Raw genomic sequence first — 15,052 nt, forward strand, 5'->3', positions numbered from 1 at the left:
CTTCTGATGAGGGCTTCCAGCTGCTGGCATTCATGGCAGAAGGCGAAGGCAAGCCAGCATGTAGAGATCACGTGGCAAGAGAGGAAGAGAAAAAGAAGAGAGAGGGAGCAGAGAAGGTACCAGGCTCTTTTCAACAACTGGTTCTTGTAGGGTCTAAAAGTGAGAACTTACTCCTCCCGTGAGAATGGCACCACGCCACTCATGAGAGATCTGCCCTCACAACCCAAACACTTCCCACTAGGTCCCACCTCCAACACTGGGAATCAAATTTCAACATGAGATTTGGCAGAGCTAAAAAAACCATACCCAAACCATAGCATGGTCTGTCCATTGTCTCTTCATATATTCAGTCTCTCACTACTTTGTATCATTCACAATTATTTTGAGTTAAAGTCTTTACCGTAGGCCGGGTGTGGTGGCTCATACCTGTAATCCTAGCACTCTGGGAAGCCAAGGCAGGAGGATCGCTGGAGGTCAGGAGTTGTTCCCTAACTTCCTACTGCTGTAACTGGTTACTGCTTAATGACACTATCCTCTCTGACAGGTGCAAGATTTGTGACTTCCCCACTACGTCCATACATAGCATTGCTATTATAAAGCCCAAGACTTGTGCTTCTATAGACAACATTGTTATTTTAAAGCCTAAGACTGGTCTTTGAAGTATTTTTCAGACTCTGCATTCTGGGGCGACTCACTGCTGCAAACCAGACCTGTGGATAGGTGTGGGAACAGATCCAACAGCCTCGAGAACCCCCCACCAAGGAAATTGCAAACTGATAAAATAATCTCTGCATCCCAACCCTATGAGTTCATACTCTGCCAATAAGCAGACCCAATTGCCTAGCCCTTTGCTCTCCAAACTGTCTTTAAAAACCCTTTCTCCCAAATTCTCATGGAGACAGATTTGAGAAATTCCTCCTGTCTCCTAGCATGGTGCCTGCAATATTAAACTCTTTCTCTGCTGTAACCCCTGCTGTCTCAGCGTATTGGCTTCCTCTTCAGCAGCAGGCAATGAACTTGGTTGGGCTGTAACAATCATTGTTCTTAAGGTATACCAAATGTGTGTGTCACTTCCCAATACTAGACTAAACATATCTCAACAAAAAAGGAAAATATGTTATTTTTGCAAATTTGCTACGGGAAGTCTCTTTGACTGGAAATTTCACTTACTTTCTTTTCAATGTTTCTTCAAAAGCACTGGTTCTCTAACTTTAGAGAGCATCAGGATAATCTGGAAATCTTGTTAAGATAAAGATTGCTGGGGCCCACTCCAGGGTTTCTGATTTAGTAAAATCAGTAGCAGGAGCCTAAAAATTTACTTTTCTAACTAGTTCCCAAGTGATGCTGGTGCCAATGGTCTGGGGAGCACATTTTATGAACCGACATTAGAAGGAATAGGAATGGTTAGGAGGTAATGTAAAATAAAAAAATTATTTAGTAATACTTACTAAAGCATGGTAAGGAAGACTTTATTCGGGACTGCAATAGCTATACGGACTACAGCAAAGGGATTTTGCAGTGGAGGAAAGAGATTAGGCTCAAATCCAAATATAGCATAGGCAAGTGGGAATTTATAGCCAAGAAGGACATGAGGGTCAGTGAATGTAAAATTCACTGGAGGAAGGGATAAAGGTGATTCTGGCAAAAAAAAAAAAAAAAAAAAAAAAAAAACAAAACCAAACCTACCAAATTCTTGCTGAAGACAGGCCAAGGTGATTAGATGTTACCTGGGGAATAATGGAAAATGAAGAACCTGACCGGGTATTGAGGGTGATCAGATATTGAAGGCAGGGGGTTCTTGCTACACTAAGTTAGCAGAGTTCTTGCCAAAACTAGATTTTACAAGGAAGTGTACAGCTGGACTTAGTTGAAGATTCAGAAGCCTGACTAAGGTTTGGTCAAGCAAAGAATCTTTGTCAGTAATAAAGTCGAATTTACATCATGTGAGGCGAGAGTTTTCATGGATTTCATTGGGCCCGTAGTTTCTTCCCTGAAAAAAGCAACAAAAAAAATTTGTTGGTTGAACCCCTGTTTTAGCCACTCAAAGACCCAAATGAACTGAAACATTTCTTTCCCTCCTATAGTAAAAGAAGTGATGCATCTCACCTTTTTTTTTGAGACAGAGTCTCACTCGGTTGCCCGGGCTAGAGTGCTGTGGCATCAGCCTAGCTCACAGCAACCTCAAACTCCTGGGCTCAAGCGATCCTCCTGCCTCAGCCTCCTGAATAGCTGGGACTACAGGCATGCGCCACCATGCCCGGCTAATTTTTTTCTATATATATTTTTAGTTGTCCATATAATTTCTTTCTATTTTTAGTTGAGACGGGGTCTCGCTCTTGCTCAGGCTGGTCTTGAACTCCTGAGCTCAAATGATCCTCCTGCCTCGGCCTCCCAGAGTGCTAGGATTACAGGTGTGAGCCACTGCACTGCATCCGGCCTGTAGTTCTTTATACATTCTTGATATTAATTTCTTAACAGATATGTGATTTCCAAGTATGTTCTCCCATTCTGTGGGTTCCCTTCGACAGTGTCCTTTTATACACAAAAGGTTTTATTTTACAAAGTCTGATTTCTCTATTTTTTCTATTGTTGCCTATGCTTTTGGTGTCATATTCATGACCAAGTTTTCTTCTATATTGTTTTATACTTTTTGCTCTTTAATTTTTTTTTATTCTTAATTTTGGAGCATCAGAAAGTTTTAGCTCTTACATTTGGGTCTTTGATCCATTTTGAGTAAATTTTTCTATATGGTGTTAGGTAAGGGTCCAATTTCATTCTTTGGATGTGGCTATCCAGTTTTCTCAGCACCATTTGCTGAAAAGACTGATCTTTCCACAATAAATGGTCTTGTGTTGTATGTTTTTAGAACAATTAAACCAAAATATTTGAAAACACCATGCTGGCTGGATTTTGGCCCAAAAGCTACCAACTTATGTGCCTTAACTTAATTTTCACAGTAAAATTTCCAAATGAGCTGGGGGAGAGAGATATTGATTGATTTACTGTAGCCTACCAGGTTCCAAGAATTGTACCAGATACTGGTGATAAGCTGGTCAAAAAGGTTAAGAGATAAAGTCTTACCGTCAAGGAGTTTGAAGCTGAGCAGGATTTGTTAAAAGATCGTTTTATGTTAGTACTTTATCAGCAAGTGCTTATAAATACTAGGCCAAGCACGGAGCAGGCTAAGAGAGTAGGATTAGAAAGGGTTTTGAAGATAAATGGGGCGGGGGAACCCGGAAAACAGGCACAAGCCGCAAGACAGTTAAAAACGTAGACGGTAAGGACCAAAATACCGACTGACAGCCGTCCCCTCCAAGGCGCAGCTTTCACTCCGGAATGCTTCCCCTGCTAATCCCACGTGACGTGACGTCAGAAGGCAGCGCCAGGAAGGAGAGGGCGGGACTTCCGGCGACGCCCTGGCGGCTGCTCTGGGTTAGTGATCTGTAATGTGTGGCCTGATAGGCGAGCGGCCGGTGAGCTGTATAGCGATCCTTCGGCATCATTTTACCGCCGAGTCGTGCGTCTTCTGGAGTCCCTGTTCTTTGCGCCAGCGGGAGCCACTGTCTCTGCTCTTGTGGTATGCGCGTTTCTTCTTTCTCTTAGTGTGCTTGTTGGGCTGGGAGGACGGCAGAGACGTTCCAAGATGCACTTAGTAGAACATGTGCACTAGGAAGGCCCACAGATAAGAGGAAACCGAGTGATTTAATAAACTATGATACAATACCCGAAACAAGAGCAATGTTTCCCAAAATGAAGTCCTTGACAATTTTTCTAAAATTTGGGTTTCTTTTTTGGGGGGCCGGGGGGAAAGAGGGTAGTTTATAACTTTATTTGACGACCGGCGGTTAGTTCCCATCCACATTGGCTGTAGATTTTTGAAAGTGGTAACCAAAGTATAGAGCTTGTTTGGTGACTCTTCAACCACATTATGTTTTCTGGACAACCACACACAGATGTGGTATGGGACATTCCGTATTCCTTTGGCTGAGACAGTTTTGTTTAACCTGATATCAATGTGCACATCCGGAGTCTCCATCTTCGTGGCAAAGAGTGCCCAAGGGACAAGCTTCTTGAAGCCCAGTCCATGGATACACTTTTGCATGTTGGTGGTATATTTTCAGATCACGACTTCGTTGATGGCAGAACAGGCCTTCTCCCACCCTTCTTTGCAGGAGCCATCTTGCCGCTGGGCCCAAGTTGGAAAGGAAGGGGTTTATATTTCTATGAAATTCTAAAAGTTTTTACCAGTTACTGAGACAAAACTGAAAAAAACTTTTTTTTTTTTTTTTTTTTTTAATTTGAGACAGAGTCTTGCTCTGTTGCTGGGGCTACAGTGCTGTGGTGTCAGCCTAGCTCACAGCAACGTCAAGCTCCTGGGCTCAAGCAGTCCTACTGCCTCAACCTCCTGAGTAGCTGGGACTACAGGCATGTGCCGCCATGCCCAGCTAATTTTTTCTATATATTTTTAGCTGTCCAGCTAATTTCTTTGTATTTTTAGTAGAGATGGGGGGGGGGGGTCTCACTCTTGCTCAGGTTGGTCTTGAACTCCTGACCTTGAGTGATCCTCCTGCCTCGGCCTCCCAGAGTGCTAGGATTCTCAAAAGACTCTTGTTTCTGAATTCAATGTTTATGAGATTGAGACCTGAGAGCCCTAGGTTAAATATTTCTGAAAGCCAAAAGTAAATTGTTTTCTCTTTAAAGGAAGTCTGAACATTTTTTAAATGTGAGAAGCATTAGCCCAGTATTTGAAAAATATTTGAGTGATTACTATGAACCAAATAACTGCCAAGCATTGGGTTCAGCGTTAACAGTATAGACACAGTCCTTTTCCTGATGGACACTAGATAGCTCTTTACCATCTAGTGAGGCAAATAGGTAACCAGGCAATTACAGTACAATGTTCAAAGTACTATCATAGGTAGAGGGTGCTATGAGTACTAATAGGAGGACTAATTGATGTCATGTGAAGTATGAGGTGAAAAATAGAGATGCAGCTGAAAGGGTAAGCAAAGGATGATGCCATGAAAAACTTTGTAAACCATATTGATAAGTTTGGACTTTGACCTGGCAGCAATGAGCCTAGAAATATACATTGGGAATGATATGAATGCCATTGGTCAGATTCACAGACACCAATGTCTTAAAGATTGGGAGAACAAATCTGAAGGCTAGGAGATGCAGTTAAGAAAATGGGGTTGAAGAGAAGTGAATAGATTTAAAAAATAGAAAGTAAAATGAATATAACTGGGTTAGATATGATGGGTGTGACAGAGGACTGTAATGAAATGACTCCCAATATCTACCTCAGGCAGCAGGGTCAGTAGCAGTACCCTCCTTGAAACAACACTGAAGAAGGTTCAGGTTGGGAAAGGAGGGTAGACAGATAATTTCAATTAGTTGCATTTGAAGTGTCTTTTTTATGCATGGTGATTGAAACTACAGAAGTAGGTCAGATGTCACAGAGGAAGTACATAGATTGAAAAAAGAAAGTAAGAATAGAATGCAGAGTCAAGTCCACTTTTAAGGGAGGGGGGTATCTGGGCATCAGTGCACAGGTCAGAGAGACAGAAGACCTGGTAGCGTGCAGGGTCGTTAAGTGAAGCCAAGGGAAGAAGGAATTTTTTTCAAGTGTTTCGTTTGTATTTTGTAAACATTTGAATTCCCTTTCTTTTTTTTCAAATTCGACACTGGTTTCACATCTTTAAGCATCTTTATTTTCTTGTGGACAGCCAAACCTTTGGGATAAAATTGTGGAGCTTTGTATACATTGGCGCAAGTGTAGTACATTTTGTTTGGCAATAACATTATTTGCTACAAAATAAAGTTTGAACTGGACAAGAGTCTGTTGTTTCTTGATCAGTAGATACCTATACATTTCTGTTCTGAAAACACAAGGGCATTGGTACGACAGGATCCTATGTGCTTTTTACCAGTTGCCATCTTCTGTAACTTTCCTGTCCTTTGTCATCATATGTTGCCTTTATGAAGAATTTTGTGTTTGTATCTGTCCTTAGTTAGAATGGTGGAGAATATAGCGTCATGATCTCAGCTGCATCAGTGGTACATAACTTCATTATCAGTAACATAGATCCTCTGGGCCCCTAGATACAAATCTAAAAAGAATCTTCAGGTTATCCTTTTACCTAAAGCAATAGTGAAATTCATGTGTAAAATAAGAGTGTAAAATTCTTATAGAAGAGTGTAAAATAAGAGTGTAAAATACTATACCTAAAGCAATAGTAAAATTCATGTGTAAAACTAATTTGTTTTAAACTTTTTGCACAGTGAGTGATCACAGGCCCTAAGTCACAGGAATCTAGGAAAAATTAATAGTACAGCACAAAAGTTATATAAAAATTTCATTTTGTGTTTCAGAAATAGATTGCATTTGTCTAACTTTTACTTGCATTTTCTTTTACAGGGGTTTTCTTACAGGTCTCTGTTCCTCAAAATGAGCATTAGTGTCACTTTCTTAAGACCTTTTGCCAGGTTTTTGGTGCCATTCACTCTTCATAGGAAGAGCAGGAATTTATATTCAGCAATTCTGCAGAGAAATATGTCTTCCAAAATACCATCTTTGTCCTATCCTAATAAGGAGAGTACATCCCCTCCTGAACAGCTAGAATTGGATGGGTGGAAAACAACAATGAAATCTAGTGTGCAAGAAGATGTTTCAACAGTCTCAAGCAACAAGGATGAAGATCCTCTAGCTGCCACCAGAGAATTAATTGAGATGTGGAGATTGCTTGGCAGAGAAGTACCAGAACATATCACTGAAGATGAGCTCAAAACCATCATGGAATGTGCTTCTAAATCATCAAAAAAAAAATATTTAAAATATTTATATATTAAGGAAAAAGTGAAAAAAGCTAGGCAAATAAAAAAAGAAGCAAAAGCAGCAGCAAGGGAAGAGTTTAAAAAAAGCAAGCTGCTAGAAACCACTGAGGAAGATAAACAGCAAAACTTTCTATTTTTACGACTTTGGGATAGGAATATGGACATTGCAATGGGCTGGAAGGGTGCCCAGGCCATGCAGTTTGGACAACCCTTGGTTTTTGACATGGCTTATGAGACTTATATGACACCAAAAGAACTGCAGAATACTATTTCCCAACTTTTAGAAAGTGAAGGATCGAACAGAAGAAATGTTGATCCTTTCCATATTTATTTCTGCAATCTTAAAACAGATAGTGCTTATCATAGAGAATTAATTAAACGGTATGGAGAAAAATGGGACAAATTGCTTTTAACAGCAACAGAAAAGTCTCATGTAGATTTATTTCCAAAGGACAGTATTATATATTTAACTGCAGATTCTCCTAATGTTATGACTACCTTCAAGCATGATAAAATTTATGTAGTTGGGTCTTTTGTTGATAAGCACATGCAGCCAGGCATATCCCTAGCCAAGGCAAAGCGGCTGAAGCTGGCAACAGAATGCCTTCCATTAGATAAATATTTACAATGGGACATGGGTTCTAAAAATCTCACTTTGGATCAAATGATTCGGATTTTGTTATGTCTGAAAAACACTGGTAATTGGGAAGAGGCTCTAAAGTTTGTTCCCAGGAGAAAACATACAGGTTATCTGGAGGTGTCTCAGTATTCTCAAGAGTTTATCAACAGAATGAAGAAGGCAAAGACTTTTAATGCACTTTCAAAAGGTTCTCTAAATGGACGTACACAGAAAAGGTGGCTTGAATGAGAAAATTTGACAGTTTAAAAAGTAAATGGATTGGAAATACAGTTCTATTAGTGTATTTCTTTCTGAATGGAATTCATTTTTTCTTTCTTTCCAAACTAACTGCAGGGTGGTATATTTTCCCAAGTAAATATTTGTAAAACTTTGGGGGTTATATTTTGTTTACTGTAAAAAGACAATAATTGTAGAAAGTGAAAAAAGTTGTCCAAGTTTTTTGAACAGAATAATCTTTAAATGATCCCAGTAAAACAATTGTACCGTTGGCGTGACTGTTTTGTGAATTCTTTTGAGTCTCTCAGACATCATTTTCCTTTTTGTTTGAAATGGGGTTTCCCTATGTTGCCCAGGCTGGTCTTGAACTCCTCCTGGGCTCAGGCAGTCTTCCTGCCTCAGTCACCTGAGGAGCTGGGATTACAGGTGCGGGTGCCACTGTGCCCAGCTCATTTTACATCTTAACTGTTCTTTTATCCATGTCAGTTACTACCCTATCATGAAAAATTGATATAGGAAAGATTTCTAAACTTCAGGTGGTGGTTCACGTATTAAAGTAAAAGCATTGTACAGTGCTGGGCATGTCATAGGCACTAAGGTATATTGTTTAACTGAATTTGGTTAAACAAAAGGCTAAGACATTGCTTGGCATGTCATGGGAATTCGCTGTACTATTGTGATATTGTGAAATATATATTTGATCTTCATCCCCTTTTCTAGCATAAACTTCTAAAATCTTTGGAATCTCCAGAGTGATGTCTTTTTGTATGCTAGTGATTGCCTGGTGGCTGGCAGCCCCTAGGCAGCTTCAGGATGAGAGCTGGTCACGTTAAAGGCCAAGTCAGGAGCCCAGGAATTGGAGGTTGCAGTGAGCTATGATGATGCTACTGCACTATACTCTGGGTGACAGAGGGAGATTCTGTCTCAAACAAAAAAAAAAAAAAAAAAAAAGGCCAAGTCAGGATTAGAGGGTTGGGACTTTCAGCCCCACCCGCTGACTTCCAGGTAGGGTGAGGAGGCTGAAGGTTAAGTTGATCACCAATGGCCAATGGTTTAATCAATCATACCTATGTAATGATGTCTCCATAGAAGGCCCAAAACTAACAGAGTTCAGAGAAGTTGCCAGTCCTGAACACGTTTAGGTTCCTGGAGGGTGGTGAACCTGGGAGGAGTATGGAAGCTCCCCTCATACCTTGCCCTGTGTATCTCTTCATGTGTATCGTTTGTAATATCCTTTTTTTAAAAAAAGAAACCAAAAGATGAATATATTTTATTAGATACAATGTTAAATTGCTCTAGGTCAAAAATAAAAATGAAACCAATAACCAAAACTAAAACACAGATAGAAAAATGCAAAAAATAAATGATGCAAAGTTAACAGCCTTTTTATGTGAGTTCATAAAGTAAATAAGAAAAATCACTAAGACTTTCTCTCCCCCGCAAAAAATTAGTAGATAACCCAGGAAATAAAATGAGTGAACCCATATATGGAAAGATGATTAAATATATTAGAGAAATACAGAAAAACTCTTTGTCATTCTAGCCAATTGACCTTTTCCAAGCAAATTATTATGAAATTCCAGCTAGCCTAAAAATAAAAGAATTTTTAGATATCTATCCTAAAAATAAAATAATGCTGGCCAGGCATGATGGCTCACTTTTGGGACACTAAGGCAGGAAGACACTTGAGCCCAGGAGTTTGAGGCGGCAGTGACCTATGATGGTGCCACTGCACCTGTAAAATCCTTTATAGTAAACAGGCAAATGTGTTTCCATGGGTTCTGAGAGCCACTCCACCAAATTAATCAAAAAAAGGGGGTTGAGGGGTCCCCAACTTCAAAATGGTCAGCCAGAAGTTCTGGAGGACCACATTTGTCCCCAGTGCCTGAAGGGAGGGGGCAGTTTTGGACACTAAGCCCTTAGCCTCTCGGATCTGACACTATCTCTAGGCAGGTAGTGTCAGAACTGAGTTAGAGAACACCCAACTGGTGCCCACTGCAAAACTGATTGCTTATTTATTGGAGGGGGGAAATCCCCCACATTTGGTCACAGAATTCTGCCTGTGTTTATTGTGTTGAGTGAGAAAAATATGAAAAAGCACTTTATGTTTTTTTCCACACACACAACTATAAAAAATGAGTTCATGGAGATAAAACTAATTTCTTGTCCTCTTAGGAAAAAAAGGTTTATTTGTTAATGCTGCATACGGTACTTTGTTGTACTGTAGATAGCTTTCCTTTTCTAGGAAATACCTGTTTCTCCAGCCATGTGGTTTTTTTTTTGTTTTGTTTTGGTTTTTTTTTGTTGAGACAGAGTCTCACTTTGTTGCCCAGGCTAGAGTGAGTGCCATGCCGTCAGCTTAGCTCACAGCAACCTCAAACTCCTGGGCTCAAGCGATCCTCCTACCTCAGCCTCCCGAGTAGCTGGGACTACAGGCATGCGCCACTATGCCCGGCTAATTTTTTCTATATACATTTTTAGTTGTCCATATAATGTCTTTCTATTTTTAGTAGAGACGGGGTCTCGCTCTTGCTCAGGCTGGTCTCGAACTCCTGACCTCGAGCGATCCACCCGCCTCAGCCTCCCACAGTGCTAGGATTACAGGCGTGAGCCACCGCGCCCGGCCAGCCATGTGGTTTGAATGGAATCTGCCATAGTTTTACAGACTTTGCTCACCGGGCCACAGCTAGTTATCCCAAAGGAAACACCTTACTCAAACTAGGCTGGTTATAGTACTTAACCTCCTCTGACCAATTGATCAGTCTAGGAATGGGCATCTGATTTTAAGATAGGCCCAATGAGAACCCTTTTCCAGGATTTTTAGATTTAAGAATTAAAATAGCCTACAGCAGTTCCTTTATGGTGGTGGACTTTGATAGATAAAAAGCTCTGAAATTGGTGGTGGCTATGCCTGGGGGAGTGGGGGGGTAAGCCAAACTACAGTAGGAGATGGTGAAGCTATACTAATAAATTGCTTATTTTTGCCTACACCAATTTGAGTTGGATTTCTGCCACTTGCTACCAAATGAGTCCTTATATTTTTGGGAAAAATGTATACTCTTTTCTTAAGAAAAGAACTTTAGGAACAATAATTCATTGTAGACAACCTGCACCATCAAAATTTTTGAAAACATGGGAAATAGAAATGATATTGCCAACTATTCCTACCTAGTTTCTGAACTGGAAATTAGCATGAGATATGCTGTCCAATGCATTTCTTAAACCAGAACCTAATCTTTTACCAAATACTAGTACCCAGTACGTGCTCTGTGTAAAACAGTATTCAGTTTACCTGAATTGTTTAAACAACTCTTACGTTGTAGATACTATCTATCATTAACATCTTTTTACAGATGAGGAAACGAGTCCTTTTTAGAGATAAGGAAAATTGACTGAAAATAATTCAGCTTTTAAGTTTAGACTCAGAATTCAAAAGATCTGACTTTAGTCCCATACTTAACCCAAACTTGTAGGATCAGGAAAGACCTTGAAAAAGTGATCTGTAGATTTAGATCTGACGATGAGAAGTATGATATGAATAAATTTCAACTGTTAGACTCTACTAAAGGGCAAGGTGCTAGTACTTGAACCTCTTGAGATACGTTGAAACAAAAATACTATAGTGGTTAAGAACAAGAGGTTAAGATTGCCTGGCATGGCCTGACATGGTGGTTCATGCCTATAATCCTAGCACTCTGGGAGGCTGAGGTGGGAGGATCGCTTGAGGCCAGGATTCGAGAACAGCCTGAGCAAGAGCAAGACCCTGTCTCTACAAAAAATAGAAAAATTAGCTGGGTATGGTAGCGTGCACCTATAGTCCCAAGTACTCAACAGGCTGAAGCAGGAGGATCACTTGAGACCAGGAGTTTGAGGTTGCAGTGAGCAATGATGACACCACTGCACTCTAGCCTGGGTGACAGAGCTGAGACCTTGTCTCTAGAAAAAACAAACAAAAAAACGTTTAGTGAAAACATGATTTGCTACATTTTCTCTCCACAAATGTGGCTCCATCACTGACATGCTAAGTGACAATGGCTTTTTTTGTAGCTCCCTGCCTGAATTTTAAGTTCAGCTCCACTTCTAACTATCTTTTCTGTGTCTGAGGTTCCTCTTCCATAAAAATGGGAGTAATAGTAGCATTTAATTCATAAGGTTGTGATGACTTAATGTACTTAATTTCTTTTTTTAAATAGAACATTTGCACTGAATGTACTTAATTTCATGTAAAATATTTACAACTATGTTTGGCATATAGTAAGCATGAATAAGTGTTAAATGTTATAGCTATAACCTCACAAATAACACATCTAAGTTAAAATAATAATTGTTCATATTACCTTCCATTTCTAGCTTTTTAAACCATCACTTGAATAGCTCTTCAGAGGTTATAAACCATAGCTGCCAAGCAAGCTCTCACCATGGCCAGGCAGCATATTACCAATTTTACATCTTTTATCTCACCTAATGCTTTCAGTAACCCTGTAAGTAGTATTCCACTTTTATAGTCAAAACATATTCAGTAACATTTTTATCAGTTCAAACTCATAAAATTAGCAAATGGCATAATCAGAATTGAAGTCTAGTTTTGTGTGATGCAAAACTGCTGCTCTTTGCCTTGCACCACAGTACCTTTTCATTGCTTAGAAAATGATACCCCAAAATATGGTGGTTTGACATGCTAAACTAAAGAAGTCTTTCCTTGCTTCCAGTCTCTCAATCCTTTGCCTTACTCAGAACACAGGATGAGGCTGTTCTCTGTTCCAAAGAAGTACACAATTGCCTGCTATCTCCTCCCTGAAATCTCATTATCCAGAGAAAATTAAAAATATTACATAACCAGGCATGGAGGCGCTTGCCTGTAGTCCCAGCTACTTGGGAGGCTGAGGTGGGAGGATCCCTTGAGGCCAGGAGTCTCAGGCTGTAGTGTTATATGATCGTGCCTGTGAGTGACCACTGCTCTCCAGCCTCAGCGAGTGAAGCTATGTCTTAAAAGAAAACCCTCATGTCACAGAGGAAGAGACTGCAAATCATTAAATTGTTTGTTCTCTAGTTCCATTCCATTTACAATCATTTCCAAATGAATTTATTTTTTTTTTTTTTTCCTTCCATAGAGACAGGGGTCTTGCTACGTTGCCCACACTGGTCTTGAATTCCTGGCCTCAAGCGATCCTCCCACCTTGGCTTCCCAAAGTGCTGAGATTACAAGCATGAGCCTCCACGCCCAGCCTTACATGTGAATTTCTGTCTCCTGGATCCATTCATCACTCCTAAAATCATTTACTACCCCTCTAAAATTGTGTGCTGTCCCCCACTCCCCTCTTCCTTATAAAGAGGGTATTTAAGTTTCAACCATGTGGACCTTCCTCGAGTTTTCGTAACTTTTTTTGTATGGCTCCCATGTTTATGCATGTTAATAAATTTATTACACTTTTCTCTTGTTAACCTTTCTTTTGTTATAAGGGTGTCAACATGACCTTTATGATGGGGAGGAAAGGGATCACTCCCTTTCTGCCCCTTCATACTACACTGCCTTTAAATACCCTAATCCACTTGTAGGGGGTTACTGAAGCTTGCATTCATTTCTTCAACAAATATTTATCCAGACTGGTACAATCTAGGTCCTGGAGAAACAGTGGTTAGCAAGATAGGTATAATCTGACCTCATGGAATTAACAGGTGAAGGAATTACTATCTTCATCTTGAACTTCTGCAGTGTGATAATATGGGAGCTGGATCTGCTCCTAGATAGATAGGTATGTGACCTCTCTGAGTTTTATTTTCCTCATGTAAAAATACAAGCATCTCATATGGAAATCAAATTCATCAGAAATCCAGTAGGAGGGGGGAGCTCTCTCTGAGGTAGTTCCCTGGTTACTTTTACATCTTAAAGTAGTAAATAAAATACATTTAAAAAAGTGTGATAAATGATGGATCAGAGACATCAACCCAGACTACAAAATCACCACCAAACTGCCCTGCTTTTGTCAAGGGAAACACATTTTGATTCTTTCTCCATTCCTCAAGACTTGAAGCCTGAGGAGTCATCCACCTACAGATATTAAGCACTTTCCTTTCTTTCTTTTTTTAAAGAGACAGGGTCTCACTCTGCCACCCAGGCTGAAGTACAATGGCATGATCATAGCTCACTGCAGCCTAACACTCCAGGGTTCCAGCAATCCTCCTGCCTCAGCCTCCTGAGTAGCTGGGACTATGAATGGGAGCCACCACGCCCTTCTAATTTTTTTTTTTTTCTAGAGAGGAAGGGGTGTCTTGTGTTGCCCAAGCTGATCTCCAACTTCTGGCCTCAAATGATCCTCCCTCCTCAGTCTCCCTAGTTGCTGGGATTACAGATGTGAGTCACTGTACCCGGCTAAACAATTTTCATATATGAAACATACGGTACAAAGTGCTGTGAAGAAATTTTTTTAAAATGGTCTCTGTTGTCAAGGAACTTCTGAGCCATTTAGAGAGACACTTTAAAAAAAAAACAAACACACGGTGAGGGAGATCATGGGGATCAAATGAGATAATTTCTGTGTACCATTCTTTACTTACTTTTTACTTCCCTCAGCCACTCTCAAGGTTAGACAGCCAACAAAAGACAGATTCAAACCCAAGTTCTGACTCCTATGTTCTCTAACATTAACTGTATATTGTAGGGAAAACCCAGAAACTCCTAGGCAAGCAATCGGCCTCGTTGGGGCCAAAAAGCTGGATAAATATTGAGAGAAAGGGAAAATGAGGCCCAAAAGGTAGGCTGAAGCTTAATATAATACATTAATAACTAACGCACTTCATTCTGCAGACCCTGAGAATCCACTAAAGGTTTCTAAGTAAGGCAGAAATTACTGCAGTCTTAAGTTGATACAGTGATTTCTCTTAACTTGGTAGAGAAATTCCAACCTGTAGAAAACGCGGTTTTACTACGTGGCTGCCTAGTAAAACCTTGGAAAAATCACTCTCTGGTTTCAACTCAGCTAATGAAAGAGGGTACGGACTATGTGGCGATTCAACGAGTGTACGAAAGGTGTCTGACACTAGAGGGCGCACGATAAACACTGATTTCCCCTTACGTAGGGAGAAAGACTATGACCCTTTTTTTTTTTTTATCTTCTTCTCACTTAGAGTGAGCGGGCACACGTGATCCAATAAGACCAGAATGAAAGACCCGGCCAGCTTCAGTTGCATCCACACCCAGTTATGCAGAAACCTTCTGAAAGTCCATCAGCGTTTTCAGGGTGATCCTCCCACTTCACTCACTTCTCTGGACCTGCCAGTAGACCATGAAAACCTAACTGCCATCTAGTAAAGTCCCTAGCCAGGCGTCCACATAGACCGCCCAACCTTCCCGGCCCTTCC

The 15,052-nt window shown here is 40.4% G+C and overlaps 1 protein-coding gene across 1 annotated transcript; it reads left to right on the forward strand.

Annotated features, from left to right (window-relative positions):
- Positions 1-3,443: 3,443 nt before the first annotated feature.
- On the forward strand, positions 3,444-7,910 carry TRMT10C (tRNA methyltransferase 10C, mitochondrial RNase P subunit). The gene is made up of 2 exons (XM_069472554.1): positions 3,444-3,577; positions 6,422-7,910. The coding sequence occupies exon 2, from the start codon at positions 6,452-6,454 to the stop codon at positions 7,703-7,705; it is 1,254 nt and encodes a 417-aa protein (XP_069328655.1). The 5' UTR covers positions 3,444-3,577; positions 6,422-6,451; the 3' UTR covers positions 7,706-7,910.
- Positions 7,911-15,052: the final 7,142 nt, after the last annotated feature.

This window comes from Eulemur rufifrons, chromosome 7 (genome assembly GCF_041146395.1).
Source record: "Eulemur rufifrons isolate Redbay chromosome 7, OSU_ERuf_1, whole genome shotgun sequence".
In the NCBI taxonomy this organism is placed as follows: Eukaryota; Metazoa; Chordata; class Mammalia; order Primates; family Lemuridae; genus Eulemur; species Eulemur rufifrons.

Excerpts from the sequence above, each read along its gene's own strand:
- TRMT10C (XM_069472554.1), top strand. The coding sequence starts at position 6,452 with ATGAGCATTAGTGTCACTTTCTTAAGACCTTTTGCCAGGTTTTTGGTG.